Here is a 27,538-nt window from a genome sequence, read left to right as displayed (position 1 = left end):
TAGGGGAATACAATGACTGCATTTTTATGGAAAATCTAAGCAGCTGGTTTGGTGTATGATCTTTCATCATCCAGTGTCATCAATCACTTTTTGTTCTTTTGCAGCCTCAGTCCATCTCTGAATCATTTGAGGGCACACCCACACACACACACACACACACACACACACACACACACACACACACACACACACACACACACACACACACACACACACACAAATTTTATCCAATCCTCCTCCTTTTACAGATGAATGTGTTGGCCTCGACTGGGTGAGAGGTGTGTGTTTATTTTCTCAGCTCTTATCAGTCAGTTTTAGTCTTATGTGTTCTCTAGTCTAGCTGCTGGCCACTGAGCGCAGACAGCGGTAACTTTGAAATGAATTGCCCAGACACTGCACACACATAGCCTACTAACCCCAAACAGTGATATCTTCTGTCGGCTCATTAAAAGAACATTATTCATCCTGTAATACAATGTTCATCCATCCATCCACTTTGAACTGTCTGTATGTCCTCTGTTTTGTTATGTTAGATTTTTTTTAACATGTACTCTGTGTGCATAATGTAAAGCAGTTGGAGGGAGTTTTTTTATCAGAACGTCCTTATAGTGCGATGAGAACATACTTTTTAAAAATGTGTGGGCCTATTGGGAGTTAAACCTCTAACCCTGTTGGTGTCGGTGCTTTGCGCTGCCTGTTAGTCTACATATGGAGTGGGACTCTTAATCTTAGCAGCGTTCAGTCACGCCTACAGATTGCTAGTAGTTTGAACCAGTGGTTTCTTCTGCTGCATTTATATATCTGTTTAATTTTCCTTTAAGAGGCTTAATTATAAGCTTCCCAAGACAATAAAAACAATACAAGTGAGTAATAAGTTTCTTACTATTAGTAGGAGTCGGATCAGTAGGAGTTTGTGCAACTGTTTTTTTTCTCAGGCTAGATGTTTCTTTATAAACCAACAACCACAAGAAAGGCCAGTCTTTCAACCTCTCTGTTCTTGTCACTCTCTTCTGTGGTATCGAGATCATATTTCTAAGTAGCTGCATATGAGCATCTGTCCAGATTCTTGCTATTGTGGTTACACAAAGCTTTCCAAGCATTTAGATGTTATTTGTCTTCATGCCACCCAGAGTCTTTTTGTGTTATGGCTCTTTTAGACTGTCCACCAGAGTTTTAAAAATTTGTCACTTTTCAAAAACACAGAACATCAGAATATGTCTTCACGCTAAGACAGCTTAGGAAAAATCTTTTAAAATCTGCTATCAGACTCAAAATTGGACTCCATTCCACATACAAAAGTGCTGTCCATATTTTGCATTTAGCAATCTGCAACTGAGTGAAGAATAAAGTCAGGAGTGACATTATTATAGCATGGACCCAGTAATTTCCTGCTGTAAATGGTGCTAAAATGAGCATTGTTGTCAATGGAATCAAAGTCTAAGTCATTTAAATAATGAGAATCATCTTTCTTGTTTTTTTTTTTTTTAAAAAGCACAGAAAAAAAGCCACGATTCATTGATATGACGCAGATGGCATGCAGTATCAACACGGATGGTGTGTCTCTGAAGAATTCTTGTGTGTGAAAACAAACTTTTAGGAACGAATTCTGTAACTGACTCGTGTGCCAAATTTAACAACACCCAAAATGCAGCCTTCAATAAGCTGCTCCAAACAAAAAAGCAGCTTTATCATGGCACTTTTATCTCATTCCAGAAAGGTAACTGAGGTTATTGCCTCACTTTGTAGCTTGGTTAGTTGGCATTTTGCAGTTTAAAGTTTTGTACAAACAAAACACTGTCAAGTTGTCTTGTGATTTACAGAACTGTCCCTGTGAGGGTGTAAATCTCACTAGAGATGTGGTCATATGTCAAATGACGCACAACAGGTTGTGCAAGTTATTGTGGATGGTGTTGGCTGTCATTTTCCGAACCTATGCACACAGGCACAGAAGCTGGTTTATTTCCAGAACATGGTTCTTTTTAACTTTAAGACTGGTCTCGGCTTTTGCCGAAACAGTCATCCATCACAGAGGAGTATTCCCCGAGTTTTTTGAGAAGGACCAGAATGGACTGTGAATTTATGATTTCAAGATGTGAACAGTATTCTCAGGCGGTTTGAACACCATCCATTTATTCTGAGCTCTGACTCAAAGTGACCACTGGTTTACCATGATTCATAAAGTGTCATGCAGAAATGTAATGCATTTTACCACAGGCATTCTTATCTCTACATATACTACACATGACCCATCCAGCTGTTAATGAAACCATGATGCACTTTTTGAACAACAGTTTCTATTAAATTCTTGTGTCAGCGTTCATTAATATTGATCCCTTTTCATATGTCTCGTATTTCATAATATTTGCCATATTTTATGCTGCACGTTTAATTCCGCCTTTTTCTATTTTTCTATCAGTTTTAATCCAGACTTTCTCCATATGTATATTTTTACCAATAATGCTACAGTGCTAGAAGTGTATATTATGTATGTCAGCAGTATCCTCATTTGGAAATCTCCAATCATTAATTAATTTTTTTTTCACATTTTTTTTACTGCTCCATCCTAACTTATTCAAGATGCAGTTCGAGAAAATAATATGTATATAAGATTCCAGGTGGACCACATTTGCTCAATTCTCACCAGCCACTTTTGTACACCTATTTTACTGCTTGTTAACACAAATATTTAGTCAGTCAATCACATGAGAGCAACTTAATATACTGAGGAATGTAGACCTGTTGAGGTTTAAACCAAGTATCAGAATTGGGAAGAAAGTTGGATTAAGGAGCTTTGGATGTAACATGGTTGCTGGTGACAGATGGGCTGGTCTCAGTATTTCACAAACTTCTTGAATTTTCCTGCACAACCATCTCCAGGGTTTAAAGAGGATGTTCTAAAAAGAGAAAATATCCAGTGAGAATCACTTCTCTGCACAGAAATACAGAGATGGGAATGGCCAGTCATCTTCGGAACTGACAGGAAGGCAGCACTAATTTAAAAAAAAAACTTTCAGTGCAACCGAGATATGCTAAAGAGCCTCTCTGAATGCACAACATGTTAAAGCAGATAGACTGCAGCAGCAGAAGACCACACCAGTTGCCTATTTTGTCAGGTAAGAACAGAAAACTGAGGCTACGGTTCACATAGGGTCACCAAAACTGAACATAAGAAGATTGGAAAAACATTGCGTAGTCCAGTTGCGGTTTCTGCTATGCACTTTAATGGTCGGGTCGGGTCAGAATTTGGTGTAAGCAACATGGATTGATCCCGCCTTGCATCAATGGTTTTCTGGTGGTTTGTGCAACATTTTCTTGTCACCCTTTGGCACCCTGAACATTGTTTAAGTACCACAGCTTACTTGAGTATTGTTGCTGACTGAAATATGCCATATTCCATAGTTTCTTTACATTAGAGGACTTTTCTTGTGTTAATAACTCTTTTAGACATTCTGCTTGTCATGGTTCTGGGTCATTTGACATAGCATTTTGAGTTTCATGTGTTTTTTGTGTCATTTTGTATTATATTATGATTCAGGTTCATTTAGTAGTCTTGAATTTATTCCATTTTTTGAGTTTCTTATGTTTCCTGTTTGGTTCCTTTCCTCTCAGGTTCCTCTTGTGTCTTTGTCCTGTGTCCTTCTTGTTTCCCTTTTCTGTTCCCATGTTCCCCTCCATGTGTTCATCCCATGGCTCTCCTGTCTGTCATGTTTATTCATGTTTTACCAGCCTGTCATGTGTCCCCCTCTTGCTCTCTTGTCCCCCCTCACACCCTCTCTCTTCCTCTCTCTTGTGTCCCCTCACTCGTCTGCCTTTCCTCCACTCGTCCCGTGTTGCGATCTCCCTCACGGCTGTGTGTTTCTCCGTGCATTCAGTTCCCAAGTTTCTCCTGGTTTAGTTTGTATTATCCCCGTCCAGCACTGCTTGAATCAAGTTTAAATCAACACACATTTTTTAAAACAGTTTTGAGTTTTTACATTTAGTACATTTTCTTGTTATTTTTGATTAAATTTAATTTTAAATGATTTGTGAATGACTACATTTCTGTTTTTAATTTTTAACTTCTTTGGAAACAAGGTTGTGCAATGAACCACATAATCAGTGGCTGACTTTTACAAGATGGTTTTAGACCCTTTGATTGGACCGGTCAACATATTGCTGCAATTGAATAACACACTGCAAGTATGCAAAGGTCATGAACGACTTCTTATTTAAAGCTTCCCAAGTCGTGAATTAACAAACTAAAAGCTTAAGAATAAGTTGGTTGGATAAATACTTCCATGTCTGAACAGACAATAAAATGTTTGCCCCCCCAAAAAATCCAACAAAATCAAAAGCAACTTTATTGGACATGAAGCCAAAACAGCTTAAAAAAAATCCAGGCTCATCTGGATGGTTTGCTTGTTCTGTTTTTTTCTTCTTGGCAGCTGTTTTGAAGTTTTCACCGTTTATATGGAAGATCAGAAGCTCTGATCAGAAGCTCTGACTCACTGCGCTGTCACGTTTACACCACTAAAGAGATGCTTTGTTTACATGAGTTTAGGTAGCGGTCAGACGGGTCAGATTCAGAAGCCCGCAGTCAAGCACATAGGCACACATACTGTCACAGACCTCATTTCAGCACTCACACATGCATAACCATGGATGCATGCACGTGCCACACAGTGCACTGTTCAAATATAGACACACACACACACAATCAAAGTAAAGTAGCTGTGTGTGTGTTTATGTCACGCTCTTTTGTTTTCCTGCACACAGAAATCTGGCGCTGGCTTTCAGTAGTCATTCAGCAGTTCTCTGCTGCGAAACATGAGAGGTACTACACACACACAAACACATTGCATACAATCGTGTTTCCATAGCTGCAGAGGACATTACATGACTTACATTACACTTCCTGAAGTCTTACCCTAACCCTAACCATCACCACTGCTTGCTTATGTACACACAGTGTATATATATATACACTTTGTGTCATTCTTTTTCCTTTCTTAACTCCCTTCTCTGCCTCTCGCTGGCCTGCTCTGGGCCAGCCTGGCGTGTATCAGGACTGCAAGAGCTGAACCACTTCTGCTGACCCTCAGTGGTCAGATTTGGCCCTAAGGCGAGTGCTTTACATTGGTTAAAGTCCTGAAAATAAGGAAAAATAGATTAATGGAAGCTTTGTGAGTTGTAATGAATACCAGGACATGACTTAAAGGAGCTGGATCCCAGTCACATAGCCAGAGTTTACTCTGTGATTTGTCCAGAAAATTGCACCCTGCTTTATGGATTGCAGGGGAAGTGGCTGCTGAGCTGTAGATGGAATAGCGCCTGGTGTAAACAGTGCACCATGTACACAGAAATAAATCATTTTGACTATCACTATTAAAAATACAATGCTGTAAAAAATACTTTCTATTACCCGGAAATGTTTAATTAATTTTACTGCTTTATTGTTGAGGTACAAACAGGTAGCTTTGAGTTAGACTTCTGGACTTAATGCACCCAAGTTGGGGCTTTTGTTTCTGTTTTTTTTTGGGGTTTTTTTCAGCTCTTTAAATTGGTCTCCTGTTTTTAGTCAGAGCTTCAGTCAGAGCTTTGTTGCTGAGATTAATAAATGCCATGTCATCTTCCCATGTCAGAAGCAGAAACAAATAACCACAGAAACAGCAAGTTTGGATGAGACTGGTGCAGCAATAAAGGTTGCTGTAGCTGAATTTCAGAAATAACGACTCTTAAATCCCATTTCTAAATCTGCTGTCATGATACACATTAACCGTTCCCATCAACTGCTGACAATCCCTTGTTAACGGGACAGATGTGTCACTTGGTTTTGATTTGTTGGGATAAAATAAAAACAAAATGTACAGATGCCCTTAAAGTAAAAAAACTGTTTTCCTCCAATGAGGATGTCCTGACTTTACTGCAAAAATGAAGCCAATTTTAAGGAGCAAAGGTTTTCGTAATGGTCATCATTCAACTAAAAACTGAAATCCCCTGATCTAAGATGAGCACGTGTAGTTCCAGTCTATTTTATTTAGTGTTTTAGCAACTACATCTAGAACTTTAGAGAACTTTATTTCTCAGTTATGTACAGTACAAGTCCCCTGCTTCTCTTTTTTCTCTTGTTCTTTTCATGACTCATTTTGACCATTTTTGCATAAAAGAAACAAAGCCAGAGGGAAAAACAGCTACAAATACAAGTGACGAAGGAGCAGGTGTTATAAGAAAATGTGGCTGCAATTTTGAGGAACACTAGCAACACTAAAAACAATAACAGTGTTGGGGACGACACCTTGCGTGTCTGCCTTTCATCACTTTTCTTTTTTTGTGTCCTCCTTTATTATTTCCCTACAGTGCAACATGCAAGGTTTGTCTTTGCTCAGATGTAAACATGCAAACATCGCATGCACTTTCTCAAATCTTTGGCATACGGGATTCGTCTCCGTGGAAACAGTATGTTTTTTTTTCCTGCTACAGCTGTTGCGTATCTGTTTGTGTGCTAGCTGCCGCCCCATGTGTCTTTGATTCTCTAGCTCAGTTTGCGTCCACGCTTGTTTGCAAGAGTGTGTGTTCACTGTAAGTGCAAGTGTCAACACAAGTTTATTTCCAAACTTTTTTGCTGAGATTTGTCACACAGTGCTTTACTGCAAATAAAGAACGACCAGTGGTGATGCATGTGTGCGTGCGCGCGCACAAACAAACATGCATGAGGACCGGTTGTGCAAAGAGGAGGGGAGGTAGCGCCTTCTGACTTTTATTGTTATTCCAGTTTTTATTCGTCTCAGATGGCGACTCAATCCCCTGTTCACCACACACTGCCTCCTTTGTTCTCACTCTCGCCTTCCTACTCTCGCTCTCTCCCTTCTCTCTCTACCTTTCCATCTTTTCCTTTCTTTCCTCCTCTCTTTCATTTGTCATTTTGCCCTTTAGTGACTTTAAATGCCGTCTTCCTCCTGTTATTCCGGTTTACTTCCCCTGTTTTCCATAATCCCTTTCATTATTGTTCATTGTCTTTTCTCTGTAGTTGACTGTATGCAATAATATGCAGATAATATCATATTTTTTTATAATTTGACTCACTCTTAGGCTGTAGCTATTTTCATTTTAAGGTCAATGTCAAATTGCAAAGGAGTGATGAGATGGCTTTTATCAGCTGGAACATGCAATTAGCTGGACTGCAATTAGAGTGCCAACTAAACATTTAAGTATGCATAATACGTAACTTGTTATTGAAGTTGTGTGCAATAACAATAATATACACAAACATATTTGCAGTTAAGGTAAATATATACAACTCTTATACAATCAAAACCTTTGGAGCTAATCTTTCTGTTTGGAGAGAATGTGTTTTTGTGTGGTTAGCGTGGAACACAGTATTAATGTAGAGAAGAAGTCCAACATTTTAATCTAACTTAGAAATTAAACACACGCCAACTTTGTAGTTTAATAGTTTGGCATTGATTGTGTGTATTTTATTTGAAATCATTAATTATCAATGTGTTTTAGTTGTTTTGATGGTCTAATGCAGTCTTTGTACACCCGCACACTTCCTTTTTCTGTAGCTGTTACTTTTACAACTGCTTACAGTTATTTCAGCTGCTCTTCTTTAGGGTTCAGCTGGGATGCATCCATAGATCAGCGCTTGTCTTTGTGAGGTATGTTTCTTGTGAAACTCAAACGTGTTGACTTTTGCAAATTAGGAACAGTCAAATTACATTAAATTGATTTTTATCACCGTACATGTTCATGTGCAGTTTATTTTTTCAAGTGCAGTAAATCAGTCAATTCTAATATGATGCATTTGTATTTATATGCTGTCATATTTTATTTTTTTAATACCATTAAATGGATATTCACCATTGCCGGTCTATTCTGGCTGATCCACCTTTTTATCTAAGCAGTTCAAGTTGCTTGAGTCTGCCTGCTGATACAGAAACAAATACACTCAAAAACATGTTAGTCTCAGCTGCTGCTGGTCTTTTAAATGTCTCTGAATTTGCTAATAATCTTCTTGATCCTTCGCAGCACCACGGTGCTGCAGTGATTAGCACCGTTGCTATAGAGCAAAAAAGTTTTGGGTTTAAACCTGTTGGTCTGCTGGGCTTTTTTATGTGGCGACTACATGTTGTCCCTGTAATGTACCTGAGTGGGTTTTCCCCTGGTTCTCTGGCTTCCTCTTACAGTCCAAAGACATTAATTTGTAATTCTGAATTAGCAGTAAGTAATGTTATGACCTTGAATAGTTATGTCTTTTTGTGTTTCACCGTAATGAACTGGCAACCCAGTCAGGGTGGATCCCGCTTCTCACCCTGTGCCAGGTGGGGTAGGCTCTGGCCCATCTTTGAATCTAATCATACAAATGATTAAAAAATGGATACATAAAGAGGTTTTCACTATATTTTTGTCTTCATCCATATTAGATCATTTGCACACATGTTGCAACAGAGTCATCCTCATTATCAAAGCCTATGTTATTGTGCTTTAGTCTAAAGAAGCGAATTCTTCTATGAGTACAATTTTTGTATCTCTGAGTGGACATTAGGTTAAGTGGACAGACCCAACATAGTAATGTGACCTAATCCTGACCTGAATAGGTCAAAGGTCAATGTTTAACACCACACTGATGGTGTTTTCTGCTACAGAGTGACATCTGTGACTCCACACTCATACTTGCACTCAAGCCAGGTATCCCTCAGATTTGAATATCAGTATTTTGTTTTTATATTATTTCTCAGTGGAAATCAAAATGCAGTTAAATATACACACCTTTTCCCCATCTGCTTGTGTGGCATAGAGCTCATCTCCACCCTCTTGACTTCTGACCTCTTGTTCTAAAGTCAGTGGTCAGTTTAACCTAATCTGTCAAGTGTTATAACCTGAACCCTGATAGCTACAGTGCTACAGCGCCCTTTGAACCTAGAATGAACTCCCACATGTAAGCTCACATAATTAAAGCAAAACAGAGATCAAGTCTTTTTTCCTTTTTTTTTTTTAGTGAAAGAATGAGTGGGAGGAAGATGGGTGGAGAATACACAGTGAAAAAGTGACAAAAAGAAAACAGTCAGTGAGGATGAAATAAGAGGTGAAGAAAGGTCCAGAAAGAAGCGGGTTAAAACGAGGGCAGAGCAGGAAAGGTGGTAAAGTGGGGGATTTTAGTCTGCTTTGTCAACTCTTTTTGTTGGCAACACTGATAATGGTTTAATGTGCCTGAGAACACTTGAACCAGTCTAAAGCCTCTGACTGGGTTGGTCTTTGGGGTCACACAGACACGTTACCTGATGCTCACAGGTTTGACGCCCACAACCTGTCCAGATGTGCCTGAATATATAATGACAAACTGAAGTGAGAAAAAGAAAACTGAGAGAAAGAAAGGAGAGGAAAAAAAGCAAAGAAGAGGGATTACTTTGTGTCTTTTTGGTCTTGTTTGTTAGTCTAAATGGGCCTGGGAACACTTAAAGCACTTAAACCAGTCTGACCAGTGTGACCTCCAGGGCACAGGGGTTAAAAGCCTTCTGCTGACAGACAGAATGACAGGGAGGGAGGGGCCAAGGGAAGTGAAAAGAAAGCTAGAGAGAATGGTAACACACTGAGGTGGAGGAAAGCCTCGTAGTAACAAGGATGTGAAAGACACAAATAAGGGAAGAGAATAAAAGTAAAGCTAGAGGAGACTTTATTAGAGCCTGATGGCATTACTGTTTCATCTGCAATCTTTATTTAATCATATTGTCTGTAAAATCCTCAGCATGGTCATTGTTTCATTCCAGACAAATTACTTGTAATTCTCCTCATTGTAGGGTGAATACAAGACTCTATGTGTGTACACTCACATGCCTGCCAGTTGTGAGCGTGTGATCTTGTCTGCACAGATTTGGGCACCAATCCATAACATAATCCACCAAAAAGTATAACAGTCACTCAGCTGTGGAGTCCACATCTATCCGAACCTCCGTCTGTTCCTAGCCAAACTTTTGCTCAACTACCTTGCCCAGTTTAGTCTGAAATTTACATTTTACAGTGCTGACATTTATGAAAATTAATATGTTGCTACAAACTTTTTATTTACTCAACACATAAGCACTTGATCATCAGAAAAAACCCATAAAGTCAAGTCCTTCTTCAAAAAGTATAGAAATATATAAGAATGTATGAAGAAATATAAATATATATATACAATAACAGCAGCTGTACAAGTATTAAATGGAAATGAAGAAATATAATGTCCAGTGTTGTGCAATCCACCTTTGTAAGTGTCTTGTGCAGTGCAAATATGCTTAAAGTGATTTAGTGATGAAGTGATTCGATTAGATGACCACGCATCTAATTGAATTAATGTAAACAAAGTCCAGAATGTCCAGTGTGTGTGTAAGAACCATATGTGTGGGTCAGTACTGTGTGGTGGTGTGATTGAGAGACCGTATCGCCTGCGGGAAGAAGCTCCTCCTCAGTCTCTCTGTGTTGGTCTTCAGGGAGCGGAATCGCTTTCCTGACCTCAACAGAGAGAACAGTCTGATGTTGGGATGGCTGAGGTCCTTCACGATCTTCCTGGCCTTGGTCCAGCACCGCCTGCTGTAGATTGAGTGCAGGTCAGGGAGCTCGGAGCGGATGGTGCGCTCAGCTGACCGCACAACCCTCTGTAGAGCTCGTCTGTCCTGCATGGTGCTGTTCCCGAACCAGGTTAAGATGTTTCCCGCCAGGATGCTCTCTATGGTGCACGAGTAAAAGTTCCTGAGCACCTTGGAGGGCAGTTGGAAGTCTCTCAAGCGTCTGAGGTGGTAGAGACGCTGACGGGCCTTTTTCACCACGGTGTTGATGTGACAGGACCATGACAGGTCCTGCGTGATGTGAACTCCGAGGTATTTGAAGCTGTCCACTCTCTCCACTGGGCACTCATTGATGACGGGGGTCTGGTAGTTCCTCTCCTGCTTAGTGCTGAAGTCCACTATCGTCAGCAAACTTAATGATGGTGGTGGAGCTGGTAGTGGCCACACAGTCATATGCGTATAAATAGTACAGCAGGGGGCTCAGAACACACCCCTGGGGGGCTCCAGTGCTGAGAGTGATGGAGGCTGAGACATGTCCACCCATCCTTACTGCCTGTGGTCTGCCTGTTAGGAAGTTGGAGATCCACTGACACATAGATGAGCTGAGTCCCAGGTGCTCCAGTTTGGTGGTGAGTGTGGAGGGAATTATGGTATTAAATGCAGAGCTGTAGTCGATGAAGAGCATTTTAACATAATTCCCCCTTCTAGTGTCCAAGTGAGTGAGTGATGTGTGGAGGAGATGAGAGATGGCATCGTCTGTGGAATGATTTGGACGGTAAGCGAACTGTAGTGGGTCCAGTGTGTCTGGTAGTGAAGAAATGATGAAGTCTCTGACCAGGCGTTCAAAGCACTTCATCACTGCTGAGGTGAGGGCTACAGGGCGATAGTCATTGAGAGAAGCAGGGTGGGGTTTCTTCGGGACAGGAACAATGATGGACTCCTTGAAGCATGTGGGGATCACCGACTTTTAGGTCACAACTGTAATAACACAACAGAAAAGAATAGTTCAACATTTTCAAGTGTTATGTGTGTTAAAATGTGTGATAAGTTCTTCAACTTCCAGCCCATGAAAACCACACAATCTTAGGTTTTTGATTCTGTGTTCAAGTTTTATATTTAATATACAGGCATGAGTGGTACCAGCTGTCCAATCTCTTACTCAGCTCAATAAGCCCATTCTGCACAATGTAGCCTTCAAGGGATCTTTGTCTTACTGGTGATTTTTAGTTTTTACACTTATCGTTAGTGTCACCACTGATATTAAAAATCCCCAAAGTGGCTGGGGTCTAGCTGTTACACAGAAAAGATGAAAAGGTCGAACAGAAGATCCATTTCTCAGAAGAGGCTGAGATGGGAGGAGCGCGGGGGAAAAAAGGAGATGGATGCTTGGTGGGAGAAGTGAAGAGAGCAGTGTGGGAGAAGGATGAGATCAGCTGAGAGAGGAGGTCATGCTGTCAGTACATCTGAAGAGTGCGGAGAAAGTCTCTCTCTCTGCTTTTTATCGTTTATCTTCTCTTCTGTCAGTCGGCGAGTGGGTGTCGCCATCTCGCCTTTCATCTCCTCTCATCCATCTTGCTCCCTCCTTCTCTGTCTATCCTCAGCTGGAGCGGTCTCGTTTCGCTTACGGCTGCGTGTGCGCACACCTGCTAAACGTGTTCAATGACAGTTTATACAGTTCTGAGTTATATTTTGAAACACACAGTGACATAGTCTCAAACTTTTGGCACAACGTCTCCTCGCCGTCATTCATTACCTGCAGAATGCCTGTAAGTTGCGCTTCCATTAGGACACATACACACATACTTGGGATTCAGTCACCTGTAACGGAGTGAGCTCAGAAACATCACGGCCCATTACACCATCTCACCGCCCTGTGTGTGCATATATATGTGTGTGTGTGTGTGTTCTGCTGCATGGAGCCATTAGCTGTAATGTATCCTTTCCTCTCCATCTATATTTGCGCTCTCTGCCTTTGTTTTTTTTGTTTTTTTCCCTTTATCTTGCTCTCTCTGGATTTAGGGTATTCAAAAGGAAGCTACAAGTCATCACCTCTGCCTCATGCTTATATAATTAGTTTGTGTTGTGTGTATGTATGTGCTCACAGTTTTAAAAAATCTGGTTAATAATATAAGTCACCTTCCATGGTGAGGTTCAAACTGCGTGTGTGTGTGTGTGTGTGTGTGTGTGTGTGTGTGTGTGTGTGTGTGTGTGTGTGTGTGTGTGTGTGTGTGTGTGTGTGTGTATTCACATTAAAGGGTCTGGTTTGTATTAACCGTACTCCGTCCTGTTCTGTACGTATCTTGAAAAAGCTGACACTTACACTTTGTGTGTGCGTTTCATTGACTACCCCGTTTCCTCATTCATCATTCAATGTCTTTCTTTTAAAGAGTGCTGGAATAAAATCGGTACTTCTGTTCCAAAAGTAAGAAAGTTTTACTCAAAATTACATTGACATTTGTAATAACACAAATTAGCTGAAGGGAAACTCCAGTGAGTTATTACGGCACTTTCATAGCAAATTGTGTGAGACTCAAAATTGAAGCAGAAAGGTCAAGATATTTAAACTTTTTGTCCACGGTGCGGCTCAAGCTACAGTGCATCCAGTATTTACTTCTGAAGCGCCTTTTTATTAGATTACATCCTTGCTAAGGAATAATATTAGCGCTCAAGCCAGAATCAAAGTAACAAAGATAATATTATTAGGATTATTGTTTAAACCTTTTTAGATGTACAGAAAATCGTGGACTATTCTTTCTGTGATTATAGGGACTAAATGCATAAATAGTGTAAGCAAGGGACAACAGGACAGCATGTGTTAATGGCGACGTGTTTGTGCTTTGCTTTCAGGTGTTGGTTCATCCAAAGTCGTGGTGTTTTCAGCGTTTCTCAATGGCCACTACCCCCCTGCTGACCTCACCGGAGACATCACTGTGTCCTACAGCTCGCCGACAGGTAAAAAAACCCAAACCAAACCATGTGACAAATTTTCTGAATGGACATGTTTAATTTAACCTAAAACTTACAATTTCACAGAATACAACACAATTATCCTAATTATTACATGTTGTTGAATTCATTTAAATAGATAGAGTAGTATTGCAGATGGGTCCAAGTGGTAGCAAGAAGACAAGAGTAATCCACAATTTGTAACAATAAAATTTGTTTATTTTTAAACTGCTTTGACATATTATCCTGGTAAATAAAGTCCACTTCATCAGTATTTTAAATCTTTTAAAAATCCCTGATTGGTCGGGCTCTATCATAGAGCCTTGTTCACTGTCTGATGACAAAATTTACTTTCTCAGACCCAAGTGGACCCTCACAAGCTCACAGAGGCAGAAGTTAACAGAAATTGGACAATGACTTAACACTAGCTAACAAAGAGTAGCATAAATTTGCAAACAGAGTGAAAAGCCAAGCGTGATGTTATTCCTACTTGGCTTTTCGCTCTGCTTTCCTGCGATGGAGTTAAATCTATCAGTCTGTTCCAGCATTGCCGTTAGAAGCATTCTGGTCTATAACATCACTTCCAGTGTTGTGTGACAGTGTTGAACACCAGCTGCTAACAGTGTGCTGACTTGAGGTAATGACATCTGGGCACTTTCCAGACAAGCCCAGTTCATCCCCCTGCTGCCTCCAGGCATCTGTTTCTAGGCCCGGCAATATTTTTGGAAGATATTACTTTCCCCCTTGCAAACCAACAAAACCACTCTTTATTTCAAATGTCACGGGCCTCCTAGAAAAAAAAAAAGATTTATTTGAATATTTGTTCAGAAATCAGGTCATGAAAAAAACCCCTGTTTTCTTGCTATTGTTTCCCTTGGATTGAATTTGCTTTGGCAGGCCTCTGTTGGTGGAACAGTCTCTCCGCCCCAGAAGCACATTTAACGTGAAATGTCTGGAAATATTGGGAAGTGTTTCTTTTTTGTTAAACTTTATTGTGCTGCTAAAAATAGCTGAAAATACGGAGTCTGGAGTAGTTCAGCAGATCTTAGTAGCCAAGCAGCTTGGGGAGAATATGTTGGGAGCTGATCTTGGGTTTGGAAAGAGAGCCAGTGGACTGTAAGTAGAATTAGAAAAAGTTTACTGCTGGTTAGAGGATGAAGACAGATGAATAACAGGATGGGGACCATGAATGAGGTACACACAAGTTACGTTTAAATGGAACGGAGAAAGAGAAACAGGGAGGGTAAACATTGTTGAGAGAAAGGATGGGAAGGAGGAGGACGACAAAAGCAGAGGAAAATGGGAACTACAGAAGCCCTAGGTATAAACTAAAAGAAGGCAATCTTTGTTAGAATGAGGAAGGAAAAGCAGGGGAGTAAATTAAGCTTATTCTCACTGCATGGTCAAACCTATGAGGACACTTATGCATTACAACCACTGTCTGCCAAATATTAAAACCTGGCTGCAGGACTTGTTCCCATTCATATACAAGAGCATTAGTCCAACAAGTGTTGGACTGAAATCAGGGATCATTAAGATTTCCTGGGAATGGAACGAAGAAGCTTTACCTAAAATCTTAAAAAACTTCCCCTTTGGCCATGTAATGTAAATTAGAGTTGGCGGTGTTGAGGGGAATGTGGACCTCAAAACTGATCTGGGTAGTAGATTAGTAGACAGCACTGCCATTACTGAATCAGAATATTTCTCAACAAAGATTCCAGGATTTATTAAAAAAAAAAAAAAAATCACTCATTCAGTTTTGATATATGACCAGGTGCGATTTAATCTGTGAGTCACCAGAACTACTTTAGATTTTTAGTAAATGACTACATTTATCACAGCTTGTACTTTATTCGTGAGTAAAACTTTATTTTTGCTGGAGCTGTGATGACAATGCAGGTGGATGCATTTATATGAAAATGATTCATAAGTACACACAGCAGTCATGCCGCATTCAGGCCTACTTCGGCTCTGCCCCGTTGAAAAAACTCTGTCTCGCTGATCAGAAAGAAGGGCAAATCGGTGCAGCGCTGCCGAATAAGCTTCAGCGTAGTGGTTTGCAGACAAGTGTAACACTGGTCACATACATGCAAATAAAACTGAAACCGATGTCCTGACAGGTTTGATTAAAAACATTCAACGTGAGACACTGCTGTTTGTGTCTTTGTCAGTGTATCTTTTAACAATGACCAGTCCATTCCTTGTAACTCCATGGTTGTGTGTTAATCTCCAGCAGTGCCTCATCCTATCTCATCCTCTCTCATCCTCTAAACGCTGTCTTGGCTTGGGAGGAATGCATCACTTTGTTTCTGTTGCTTTCCTTCTTTCCTCATTCCCACCCAGGGGTGATGATTATGCCTTCACACCACCCACTTATATAACACCATCCCACCCTGGGGCTACTGTGCCCTTCTTTAAGCCCTACAAAGGCTCTGACATTTAAGAAGACTGCTGACTTCTTAAGCCCTTCAAAGGAGGCTTGACGGTGTCAGGAGTTGTTACAATCTAGAAAGAATTTCATTAGTGGCCCTCTTTGATTTTCTTAATACTTTGAGAGAGAGCTCTGCACAAACACACTTGAGAAGGATCAGGTGGTCAAGTTGGCGTTTACAGTATACTGTTAGCTCGTACACAAGCTAACAGTATAGTGGCCATTTTCATCTGAACAGGCAAAGATACATTGTGACTGTGCGGATACTTTCCATAAAACCCAGCCAGCCGTGATTCACTGGTTGCTAGGCCAATTCGTGTGGAAACCTAGGAAGCTAGTTGGCAGCCTTTATTGTTTTCTTCTGTTTTACTGAACTTGCCAGAATGACCAGCATCTCCATATGTTGATGTCTCCAGGACAATGCAGTATTTTTGTTGGGTCACTCCTCTTTTGACTACCAGGCCTGAAATCCATTTGTAAGGAACTTTTGTTAAGCCAGCTGATGCTGATGTTGGTTGCTACGTCTGCCAAGCGGATCATGTTCTAAACTCTCTTTGTTAGCGTGCTCTGTATTACAACAGCTTAGTAACAGATTTGGAGGAATGCAAGGCCACAGGCCAGGAAACAAGTAATGTAGTTTTTTTTTACAGGATAACTTGAGATTTAAAAAAAAAAAAGCAAATTAATATTTTCTCATGAGCTGCAAGATCATGTGATATGTACAGAACCATATTTGTCTGTTGTTGTATTTTTATTAGTATTTTAATGCATACAGCATATCCTAATAACCCTTAATTTAACTTTTTTATTAACCTTATACAAAAACAGGTTTTCAGGGTTAAGCTTCTTTGAGATTTCTACTCTGTATTTCTGTTCCACTAAGGGGATATTTGGAGGAATTGAAAAACTTGATAGAGCTGGATTTAGTTTATCTGAAAGGACCTTAGATGGCAGAGTTTTTCCTGGCTCAAAATATGTCTTTGAGGGGGACTGTGCACATAACTGTGTTTGGTCAACGTGTGGATAAGGCAGTGACTCAGTGTTACTTTGCTGACAGAAATCTATGCACTTACCAGTTATTTGTGGCCAAAATGTATTTTATGTATGAGTTAATATAAAAAGAAGAAAAAATTAATCTTGATGATTTCTCGTTTTAGAAAGGGCAAAACCTCATCTGCACTTTTAAAGCATTTTTTATTGAAAATTTAGATTGCATGCAAAATATTTTTTTCCTGGATTATAGTTTTGCTAGTTTTCAAATATTTTGCATGCAATTGTAGAGTGTTCAGAGATGAATTGCATCTATTAATTAAATGTGTGTGTTTGGACAGTATGCATATTAGATATTCTTTATTTTGTTCTAATTTTTTTTTTAAATTTTTTTTAAATTTTTATTGTCAGTAGACCTGAAAAATCAGTTTTAGCGAAAACCCTAAATGAGCATCATTGAACTTATTGATTTCCGTTAGCTGATTTGTGCTTCCTACTTGGATGTTTATTTGGCATTGAATTTCAGACTTTTTTACAAACTAATTCATGGATGGCATCTTGAACCCCTCATGAGTTTTCAGTTTCGCATTTATTCAGAATTTTTGCTGGCAGCAGACACTCATGGCATATTAAAAGCTTTTTCCTCTTGCTAAAGCAATTACGGTAGATTATACCACAGAAAAGGCAAAGACTGTTCAATGAGAAGCCCTCATATATCAGTGCAGACAGAAGAAAAACAAGAATAATAACCTTTTATTGTCCATTGTGCTTTGTTCATGGACACTGCAGCACTGTGGAACATGGATTCAAACCGTGAATCTCCTGTGGGAAAAGTAGCGCCTTACAAGGATGCTCCTCTGTTATGTTCTCAGTCCACGAGCCCGCAGTTGTGAACTGATGGAGGAAAATATAATCCTGATGTTGTACTTTCTTGTTAATCTAAGGAAAAAAAAACAAACAAAAACAAACAAACAAATAAAAACATTGGTTTGTGCGCGAAAGGGATGTTACAAAGTGGAGAATGGATTTTTCGAAAGTAAAAAGATTTTATTTCCAAAACTCTTAAAAAGAATGAAAACAGTTCTGAGCTCTGTAATTAATTATAAAAAGAACACCTTCTCAGCTTCTTCGGCTATTATTGATATAATAAAGGCTTACAGCCGTGAAACATTAAACTTTTCTAATTCTACCGCAGCAGCTAATGGATCCAGAGTTTCACTTGAAGGAGATTTTTGAAAACCGAAGACTGATTGACCATTGCCTGGCAGCTGGCCAGAAGCAGCTACACACACTACTGTGTGTGTGTGTGTATCCATCCACGCATGTGTATGTGTGTGCGTGGGTTTTTGCTGTGTGAGCCTCCTTGCTCCATTTGACATGTCTTTTACATTTAAAAAATGTAATGGGTGCTTTTAGGTCCTTCTCACTTTTCTTTCTCTCTCGTCCATTTTTGTGTTGTTTTATCCAGTCTTTTTCTTCCTTTTTCTTCCCTCCCCGTTATGGTTTTTCTTTCTTTTCGTTGGCAGTGTAGAGTAGTAATCTGAGCCCCAGACAAAGTAATTACTGGACTTAGCATTTCAGGATTAGATAATACTGCTCAATATGAAGACATTATGGGATTTTGTAGGTATGCGGCTGATCCTGCATTTCAGGTAGATTAGCCATCAAACTGCCGTCGATGTTTCTTTTTTTTTGAATGATGCTCCGTATAGCAGAGCTACATTATCAGTGAGTCAGGACAGAGGACCAATATGCTTGCAGCAACATTACTGCTGAGAACTGAAAGAAACTTTATGTATGTAGGAGTATTGTAGACTGTCTTATTACCAGGAAACAATTGTGGTAATAATTTGGGTGCGGTAATATTGTGACCCATAGCTATGTTTTCAAGTCAAAGAACCTCAAGCAGCTGTGAGAAGAAACTTAAAGGCACATTTTAGAGCCAGGAAAACCATGCACTTTTAACAAAAACAAATAGGTAGTTAAAGCAAAACTATAATATTGTCAGGAAATGGATCAAACTCCAGTCTCTTGTGTTGTATTTGGCTATGTTTGTGCATATATACGAAAGCACGTGAAGTCGGTATGTGCAAATGGTGATGATGATTGTTTAATAAGACAATTTAAACTTTTAAAAGCAAGAGCTACCTCTGCATTTGTTTATTTATTTTGCATAAAATTGAATAAATAAATAAAACATAGGAAATATTACCAACTAGACATTAGTTCAACTGATCATTAGTTGTGATTTGGCGCTATATAGATAAACTTGAATTGAATTGATTCAGACCCAGCTAAATATATTGTTAGGTACCCTGTATTGTTAACAGTATATATCCTGCGCACTTGGCATGAAATTATATCTTTGAAATACAAACTCTTTAAACTGTAAAAAATCTTGCTTCTTAAAGAAGTGGCAGAGTTATGACGAGAGGGAGCGATGGAGGCAGAGTTATTACAGGAAGGAGAGGCAGCCATAGGAAGTGCGACTTTCATCAGGTTTAATAAGACGTGAACCTTTTGACTCAGCACCTCGCTGCCTTTTCATTGGCTTGCAACCTGCCATCTGCTTCTCATTCACCTTCGCAGGAAATCCTCTTCAACCAATCATATCATAGTTTAATCTGCCAGACTTCTGTTGCTGTGAACTAAAGTTTAGAGGAGCAGCACGCTGACTTTTTAAATCCCAGGGCAGCTGGAAAAATATAGCACTGAGGAGCACAGAGAAGAGATGCTGTCTTATCACAAATATTTTTGTGTTGCTTTTTCAACCCTGACTTCCTTCACATAAACAGACAGACACAAAACAAAGTAATTTTTTTTTTTTATCACCACAAGGAACACACACACACACACACACACACACACACACACACACACACACACACACACACACACAAAAATCCTTCATATATTTTCATTTGAAGGTTAAAACTATCAACCAAAACTGTTTCGCTGCATCATAATTGAATGCTCCTTCTGGTTCTACTTAGGCCTTCCACAGTTTTCTTCTTCTAAATGAGTTAATACTGATCAGGTTATAAGAAGAGACGTCTCTTTCTGTTGATCCCGTCAGCCCGATTTCCACACAAACCTCATGACGATAGACTATTTAATTTTCGATTTGGACATCTTATCATATTCACGATCGGTATGGCTGAGTCAGATGGCTGCCTTTTCCTCCAGCTGTACTTTCCAGTTGTGTGGGAAGGCAAACCAAACACTTGAGAGGAATTTTTTTAGGTCTGTCTATTTCCATATGAAGGAAGATGGAGGTTTTCTCAGGGAATTCCCTTGCCAGTTCTTCCAGTTCTTTGTTACTGGTCCGACCAAATAAAACTAGATGGGAGAACTGATAACACTTAATTCTTTCTGTTTTTTCATTCCTTCACCTTTCATATTATAACATTTAACTCTTTCCTTTTCATTTCTGCAGAGCTTAACCCTAAAGGTAAGTGCTTTATTCGTAGAGCTTCGTAGACTAGAGCAAGTAGAAACACAGTCTTTTATTAAAACATGTACTCTAGATATACACATAAATAAATTTAAATATATATGTTCTACTGAGATCACACCCTTGTATATTCATGTACACTTCTACACTTACTGAAACGTAAAGATTATCAAAACTACGCCATATACTTTCCAAACACACACACACACACACATACATTCAGAGCTGTATATACAGGAAGAGCCTGCTGCCTACTGTTTATGTTCCTGTTATGTGATATACTTGGCAAGAGTCTATACACACACATACTCTAATTCAAATACACAAACACACTTATACACACACACATTTTCCCGCTTTATAGAAAATGTAAATATCCCTTTACATCCATTTATTCTTTTAAACTGTGTTGAGTTTACACAGAAATATCATCTGTCTCACACATACAAGCATAAAGTGTGTTGACTTGCTGCGCACACATGCACTCCAGCAGTAGTGCTCCTAGTTGTCAACTGGCATTTATTTAAGATTGTTTGTGTTTGTGAGTTTGTGTGCTTTGATACGGAACTGGACCCCTATGATCTGTAGTGGCTCTGCAGCAGTACACACACACATGTTTGTATGGCCATTTTTTGAGGATATTTATTCACTAGACTAGTGATTCTCGGGCAGTGATGCATGTTTTTTCAGGAGCACTATTTAATCTAGTAATTAGGGGAAAAAATCTAATTAATTAAAGAATTTAGTTTACCTGTTGGTTATGAGAGGAAATATTGGTGTAGGGTTATGGGAGTCCCTCTGACAGGCCTGTGAGAACTTGTTGTCAGTTGATTTAAAATATGTAGGACATAAGTGAAACTCTAGTATGCTAGCTAGAATTCTACACAAAACACCTTTGAATATGATGAACTACAAAACAGCAGCCCTACCATCAGGGTTGATCCACTGGATCTCCTGTCCCGAGTCATGGGTAGCCCTAGATAATTGTTGTATTCAGTACAAACTGGACCGTAGCTTTGGGAAACAAAAGTTTTAGGATTGTTTAAACCATCACGCCTTGTTAAATAACAGTGTATAGATTTATGCAGAGCATAAATGCCAGATTACTAATACACTATAAGAGAGGCGGAGGAACTCACCTGGATATTTAATGCCAACGTGTAGTGCAGGTTAGTTGTAGCATGTGCACATGATTTATTGAAGACCAGACTGTGCGGTGATTATTATTTTTTTTAACTTTTATTGTTTTGCTTGGGTCCACACACAAGTAAGGCAAGAGGATATGTGCATGAAATGCAGAGTCAATTGACATGCAAACACATCTCTGAATGTATATAGACACAAACACACGAGTGACATCACCACTGCTGTAGTAAGAACCTGATACTGTGCAGTGGTCTCCTTCTTAAATAAACTCTGTGGTCTCTCTCTCTCTCCTTTCCCCTTCCTTCTCCCCCCTCTGTCTCTGACATACTGTGCCGCAAAGATACATCTGTTGGAATCAGTCTTCTCATATTACAGTGCGATGGAAGTACACTTCCATTCAATTACAGTACATTGTGACTTTAAGTATTTAACATTTGTTAATAGAAATGACTAGGGATAGCTCAGTAGGTAAAGTGGTCGCCCCATGATCGGAAGGTCGGCGGTTCGAATCCACTTAACGGCTACCCTGAGGTACCCCTGAGCAAGGTACCGTCCCTACACACTGCTCCCCGGGCGCCTGCTTAGTGGGCTGCCCACTGCTTCACTGAGTGAATGGGTCAAATGCAGAGAAAAACAAGTAATTTCCCCATGGGGATCAATAAAGTATCCATTATTATTATTATTATTATTATTATTATTATTTATGGCTTTATTTCCTCTATCTCACTTCCCAACCCCACCTGTTTTTGCTAGGAGCTATCAGAAAGGAAGTTAAGGGGTTAGAGGTCACAATGTGTGATTTGTAGATTCAAATGCACCTACACTTTTTTCAATTTATACATCCCCAAAACATCAACAGCTTACAGAAGACTCAGGAGAGGCAGTGGATGGATTAAAGAATCTGTAAGAAAAACAGGGAAACCTCAGTTTACTGTAGCTGAGAAATTGTGTTTAGCCACTTATTCTTTGGCTTTAGTCTTACTGCAGGCCTCAGTTCCAGTTTCTGAATTGAAGCATTTCCTCAAACAACAACAATTTGAACAATTTGCTGTTTTTCTTTCTGCTGACGTCCTTCTCAACATACAAACTGACTAAAACAGAGAAAAAAATAACAAACTACAATATTAAACATTTACTTTGCGTGTCTCAGAGTGCAACTTTAGCAGAGATATTCTGTATTTGAGTTATTTTAAAATAGTTATGATATGCATCTACAAAAACATGTATCATTTATCTGCATTTAGAAAGCATTGATAGATGAACATTGTGTGTCTGAGACCACACAACATTTCTTGCCTCTTGTAACTCTTTAACATCGGAGTTGTTATCATCTTATCAGGTCCTTTCTTTCTTTGCTTTTTCACTTTTTTAATCACTTTATGCAGTTTAACCTCATCTAATTAGTCTAAAATCTTGATGATGAAAAAGTATGTTTCATATTCCAAGTCATTTTTGAAATAAAACAGTCAAAATCACTGATCTCAATGTTAGTTAAAGATCATGTATGCATTTCTTTGATAATTGTTTTTAGTCATCCCTGGGGTTATTGTAAAAAACGAATATAATAAAATGAAAAAAATAAATAATATAAACAAATATAAATAATATGCAGTAAAAATAAATAATTAGGACTGTGTAGAACTCATGTATGTGAATATATTACCCCAAAGTGCACCAACATCACGTATAATGTTGAGAGGTCCAGGTCAGTGAGGTCTAGCAGCTACACCGTTCTACAGCTGCCTGTGGCAGAATCTACTTGGATGAGTTTAATACAATTGTTAAGAACTAAGAGAAACTGTTCATTTGTACCAGACTATAGACATGCCTTTTAATCCTGTTCATCTGGACACTTTACCTTGAGTCTATGGGGATTTATTTGTTTTTTGAGACAGCCTCAAGAGAAACAGGTTATGTATGGGGATTTTTTTTTTTTTTTTTAAATACATTTTGGCCTTGTTCAATTGTAGTAATGAATACAGCAACACAGACACAAGCACAGACACACTAACTGTGTCTCCATGCATAAAACTCTGGACTGGAGGTGACCAGAAGTATTTTCCTCGTTTCTCGTTTGTTTGTTTTCCAGATTTTTTTGTGATAATCAACCGAGTTTAAATTTTAGACAAAAATAACCTGGGCCACATGGTGCCTGTGTGGGAACTCCAGTTTTCTCCTACAGTCCAAAGACGTGCATTTAGTGGGGTTAGCTTGATTCATAATTTAAAATTGGCCATAGATGTCAGTGTGAATGGTGGTCTGGCGATCTCTCCAGGATGTACTCTGGTGGAGAATGAATAAATGAATTTATTTATTAAGGAGAGAAACCTTCCTGAGGTCTAAAGACATCTGTCTTTAGATTGTGGCATTATGTAGATAGATTGGCTTTGGGACTGCAGTGAATCAGGGTCAGAGAAGTTGGAACAGTGGTGAACCTTCCCAGGAATGGCTGGCCTAAAAATTAGAGTGCATTGACGTCTCATCCAGTAGATAACAAAAAACCCAGAATAAAATCTAAAGAACTGCAGGCCTCTCTTTGATCAGTTAAGGTCAGTTTTAATGACGCAACGATAAGAAAGGGACTGGGCAAAAATGGGAGTGCTCCAAGGCAAAAAAGACTGCTGACGAAAAAGAACACCAAGGCTTATCTTACAAAAATGATCTTGATGATCCCCAAGACTTTTGGGAAAAACTTCTGTGGAACATCATGCCAACATGATAATACTATGGTCTGGGGCTGCTTTGCTACTTTAGGACCTGGACGACTTGTTGTAATTGATGGTGCCATGACTTCTCCTCTCTACTAGAAGGAGAATGTGCAGCCATCAGTTCATACCCTGAAGCTTAAGAGCACTTGGGACATGCACCAAGACAATAATCCCACATACACCAGCAATTCTAACTCTGAATGATTCAAAAATACAAAACAAAGATTTTGGAGTGGCCTAGTCAAAGTCCAGACTTAAATTCAATTGAGATGGTTTGGCATGACCTTAAACAGACCATTCATGCTCAGAAACTCTCCAGTGTGGCTAAGTTAAAACAATTCTACAAAGAAGAGTGGGCCAAAATTCCTCTCTAGCGCTGCGAAAGACTTATTGCCAGTTATCACAAATGCTTGATTGCAGTCTTTGTTGCCAATTGCAGTTCTTGCTGCCAAGGTTGGCACAACCAGTTATTAAGTTTAGGGGGCAATCACTTTTTCTCACAGGGTGACGTATGTTTGGGTAGCTTGTTTCTTTTAATAAATAAAATCATAATTTAAAAAAACTCACTTTGTTTTTAGTCAACGTATCTTTGTCTAATATTTAAAATTTTTGATTAAAACATGTAAGTGTGACAAATATGCAAAAAGGATTCAAGAAGGGGGCAAACACAGCTTCATAACACTGTATGAAGTTGGCGATAAGTGTGCACACACCTATGCCACCTCCTATTAGTCCAATTCATTCTTCCCTGTCTGTCTCACCGTCCTTTCTTCTCCATGTTCAACTCTTTTTTTTCTCTTTGTTACTTTGTCAGCATTATTTTCCTCTAATTTGTTTCCATCTCTTTGTCCTTTCTTTGTCATTTTTCCCTACTTGTAACTTTTATTATGTGTTTATATTTCCTCCTCTTGCTTTCCAATTCCATCTTAGCATTTCTTTAGAGTTTCTTGTTTAAATGGTAAGACCAACAAAACCAGCCTGACTAAGCAAACAGTGTTTGAATTGTGTTTTAAACATAAAACATCCCTTATTATTACCTTAGTAGGGAAGGACCATGAGGGTAAAAAAAATACCATCAGAACACATAATAAAAGGATTTAAGTGGCTGCATTCACCATTCACTATATATCCTATAAACTTTACCTTAGTAGGGATCATTTTCCAAAGCTATAACGACCTTTACTTGATACCTTGGTGTTTTTGATTTTTTAATGTTTTTCCTTCCTTCCTTTCGGGCAGCCAGTGCTTTCATTCATTTCAGTATGTTGTGAAATTCAACTTGGAAACACTTGAAACTTGCCTGAGTCAGCCAATCCATCACAGCGCACATCATGTCTGCCCTGATTATCATCAATGTTACTTTAAAACACATTGGTCATCTGTTATATATTTAAAAAATTTGTGATGTTTATTAAATGAGCTTGAATGCAAAAGCACATAAAAAAAGATCAAATTGTTTTTTTATAGAGTCAAAACGTGAAATTGTATTTTCTTGGAGATCCGAATTGGATATTTTCTGTGTTAAGGCGATCATGTTCAAAGGCAGGAACTGAACAGTCAGCTGGACGATAAAAAAGTGAAAAATGGATCGGCGTGTCATGACCGGTAACATTACTTAACAGCGCTGAGAATAGTTTGCGTTTAGATTGATTTTTATATTTAGTAAATCTGCAGCATATTCACTTTGACAACATGTATATCTAACCCTCTTTGTTGTGTTTGTTGGAAGTGATGTGTTGTTTAACTATCCAGCCATCCAGAACGAAGGGTCATTGAGAATTTAGCTGAGTGAGGAAAGAAGAAAGCAGGCCTCAGTCCGTCTTGCTCTTTAAAACTTTGAACTTTTTCTCTCTCTCTCCATCTTCCTTTTCCCCTGTTTTCTACTGTTTTCCTTGGCTTTGCCTCTTTGCTTTTTCTCTCTAGGCCTCAGTGCATACATTCAAACCAAATTGAATTATTCACATAATCACATAATAATTGCTTGTCTGGGAGGAAAAGGTGCACAGTAGTTGTGGGTAATTATTACTATCTGTAATAACCTGGAACTTTCCCTAATTAAACCGTCCCTTCTCATATTATTTTCCTTTCAGTCTCTCTCTCTCTCACATGTTGGTTTATTTCCACTTGTTTTTCTGCTCAACTCTCCTGTCATTAGCTCACCTCCTCTCCTCTGGTTACTTCGCTCCATCTCTTCCTAACAACTGTTTTCCTCCATCGCTCCTTTCCCTCGCACTATTATTCTAGCTAAGTGTACATTTCTGCCAAGCTCAGCACTCCATACACTCTGAACATAGTTGTAGTTGGCCTTAACTCGCCTCCTCACTTCCTTTTTCTTTTTTCTTGTCAGTCAGTCCCCACCATCTTTTTCAAAACTTCCCTTTCTGATCTTTGACAAACTCACCTCCACACTTGGCGTTGATGTCGAGTCTCTCGTTCTCCTAGCTCTCAGATGCTCATGCAATAGGAATACCTGAACTGTTGACTGTGTGAACAAATGTTAACTGCGATATCGAGGCCTCGTTTGAGTCACTGCGGTGTGTGTGTGTGTGTGTGGGGGGGGGGTATAAATTGAAGGACTAGTCTCTAACGTTAAGGTTTTATTTCTGGAAAGGAGCAACAGGAGGAGGGAAACTCGATTTAAGATTTTAAGATGAGCAATGCAGAATTACTTTATTAATAATAATAATAGTAATAAATAGTCTACCTTTTTAAGAATCTTTTCTGACTATAGTGATGGTTCTTATTTGCAGGAGTTCCCAAGGTCCTCCAGTCCAGGTTCAATCTTCCTCCATCATTGGTGTGTGTCGCTTGTCCTCCACCCAAAGCCACCAAGTTTAAGATAACTGTGGACACCAACCAGCCACCAGTTGACCTCAGCTCCATCTTCCGAGGTAATAGCACACTCACTCTGTATGAAAACACTTGACAATGATGTGCTGGTGGCGCTCTGTTTCCCAAACAATTAAGGTTCTGTATTTGAATCACAGATTTCCAGAAACCAAAGTGCGCTGTTCTGTTTAAGTCATTGTCTGTGGAGATCGGTATGCAGTATTAATGTGCATTTGTTTAAAGTGGGTTGTCCACTTATTGCAACTGGTTGGCTTGTGCACACGTTGAAACGTAAACCCACACCAAAAGCTTAGCTCTAGGTATAAGTTATAAATAGGGAACGAATACTATATAAAGCACAAATCAGTAAAATGTCAACAATTTTTTTCATGCACACTTTACCGTGTGTGTGTCTGTTTAGTTCTTCTGAATTGACTACATCTTACAGTTAATGATTCGTAATAGCCAATAATCAATGACGTGGCTACCTAAGTGTTTTACACAAAACCAG

The 27,538-nt window shown here is 39.2% G+C and overlaps 1 protein-coding gene across 3 annotated transcripts in view; it reads left to right on the top strand.

Moving 5' to 3' along the window:
• The window catches only part of bbs9 (Bardet-Biedl syndrome 9), a 184,150-nt gene that overhangs the window by 36,523 nt on the left and 120,089 nt on the right, over nucleotides 1-27,538 (top strand). For 2 of the 3 annotated variants that reach the window (XM_004560131.3, XM_004560132.3), the window contains exons 14-16: nucleotides 13,371-13,475; nucleotides 20,327-20,341; nucleotides 26,949-27,089. In XM_004560131.3, coding sequence (XP_004560188.2) covers nucleotides 13,371-13,475; nucleotides 20,327-20,341; nucleotides 26,949-27,089 — 261 coding nt within the window. The remainder of the gene's footprint in view (nucleotides 1-13,370; nucleotides 13,476-20,326; nucleotides 20,342-26,948; nucleotides 27,090-27,538) is intronic. The other variant, XM_004560133.3, reaches the window with a different exon arrangement.

Source organism: Maylandia zebra, linkage group LG11, assembly GCF_041146795.1.
Source record: "Maylandia zebra isolate NMK-2024a linkage group LG11, Mzebra_GT3a, whole genome shotgun sequence".
NCBI lineage: Eukaryota > Metazoa > Chordata > Actinopteri > Cichliformes > Cichlidae > Maylandia > Maylandia zebra.
This window is presented reverse-complemented; position numbering and strand designations above follow the sequence as displayed.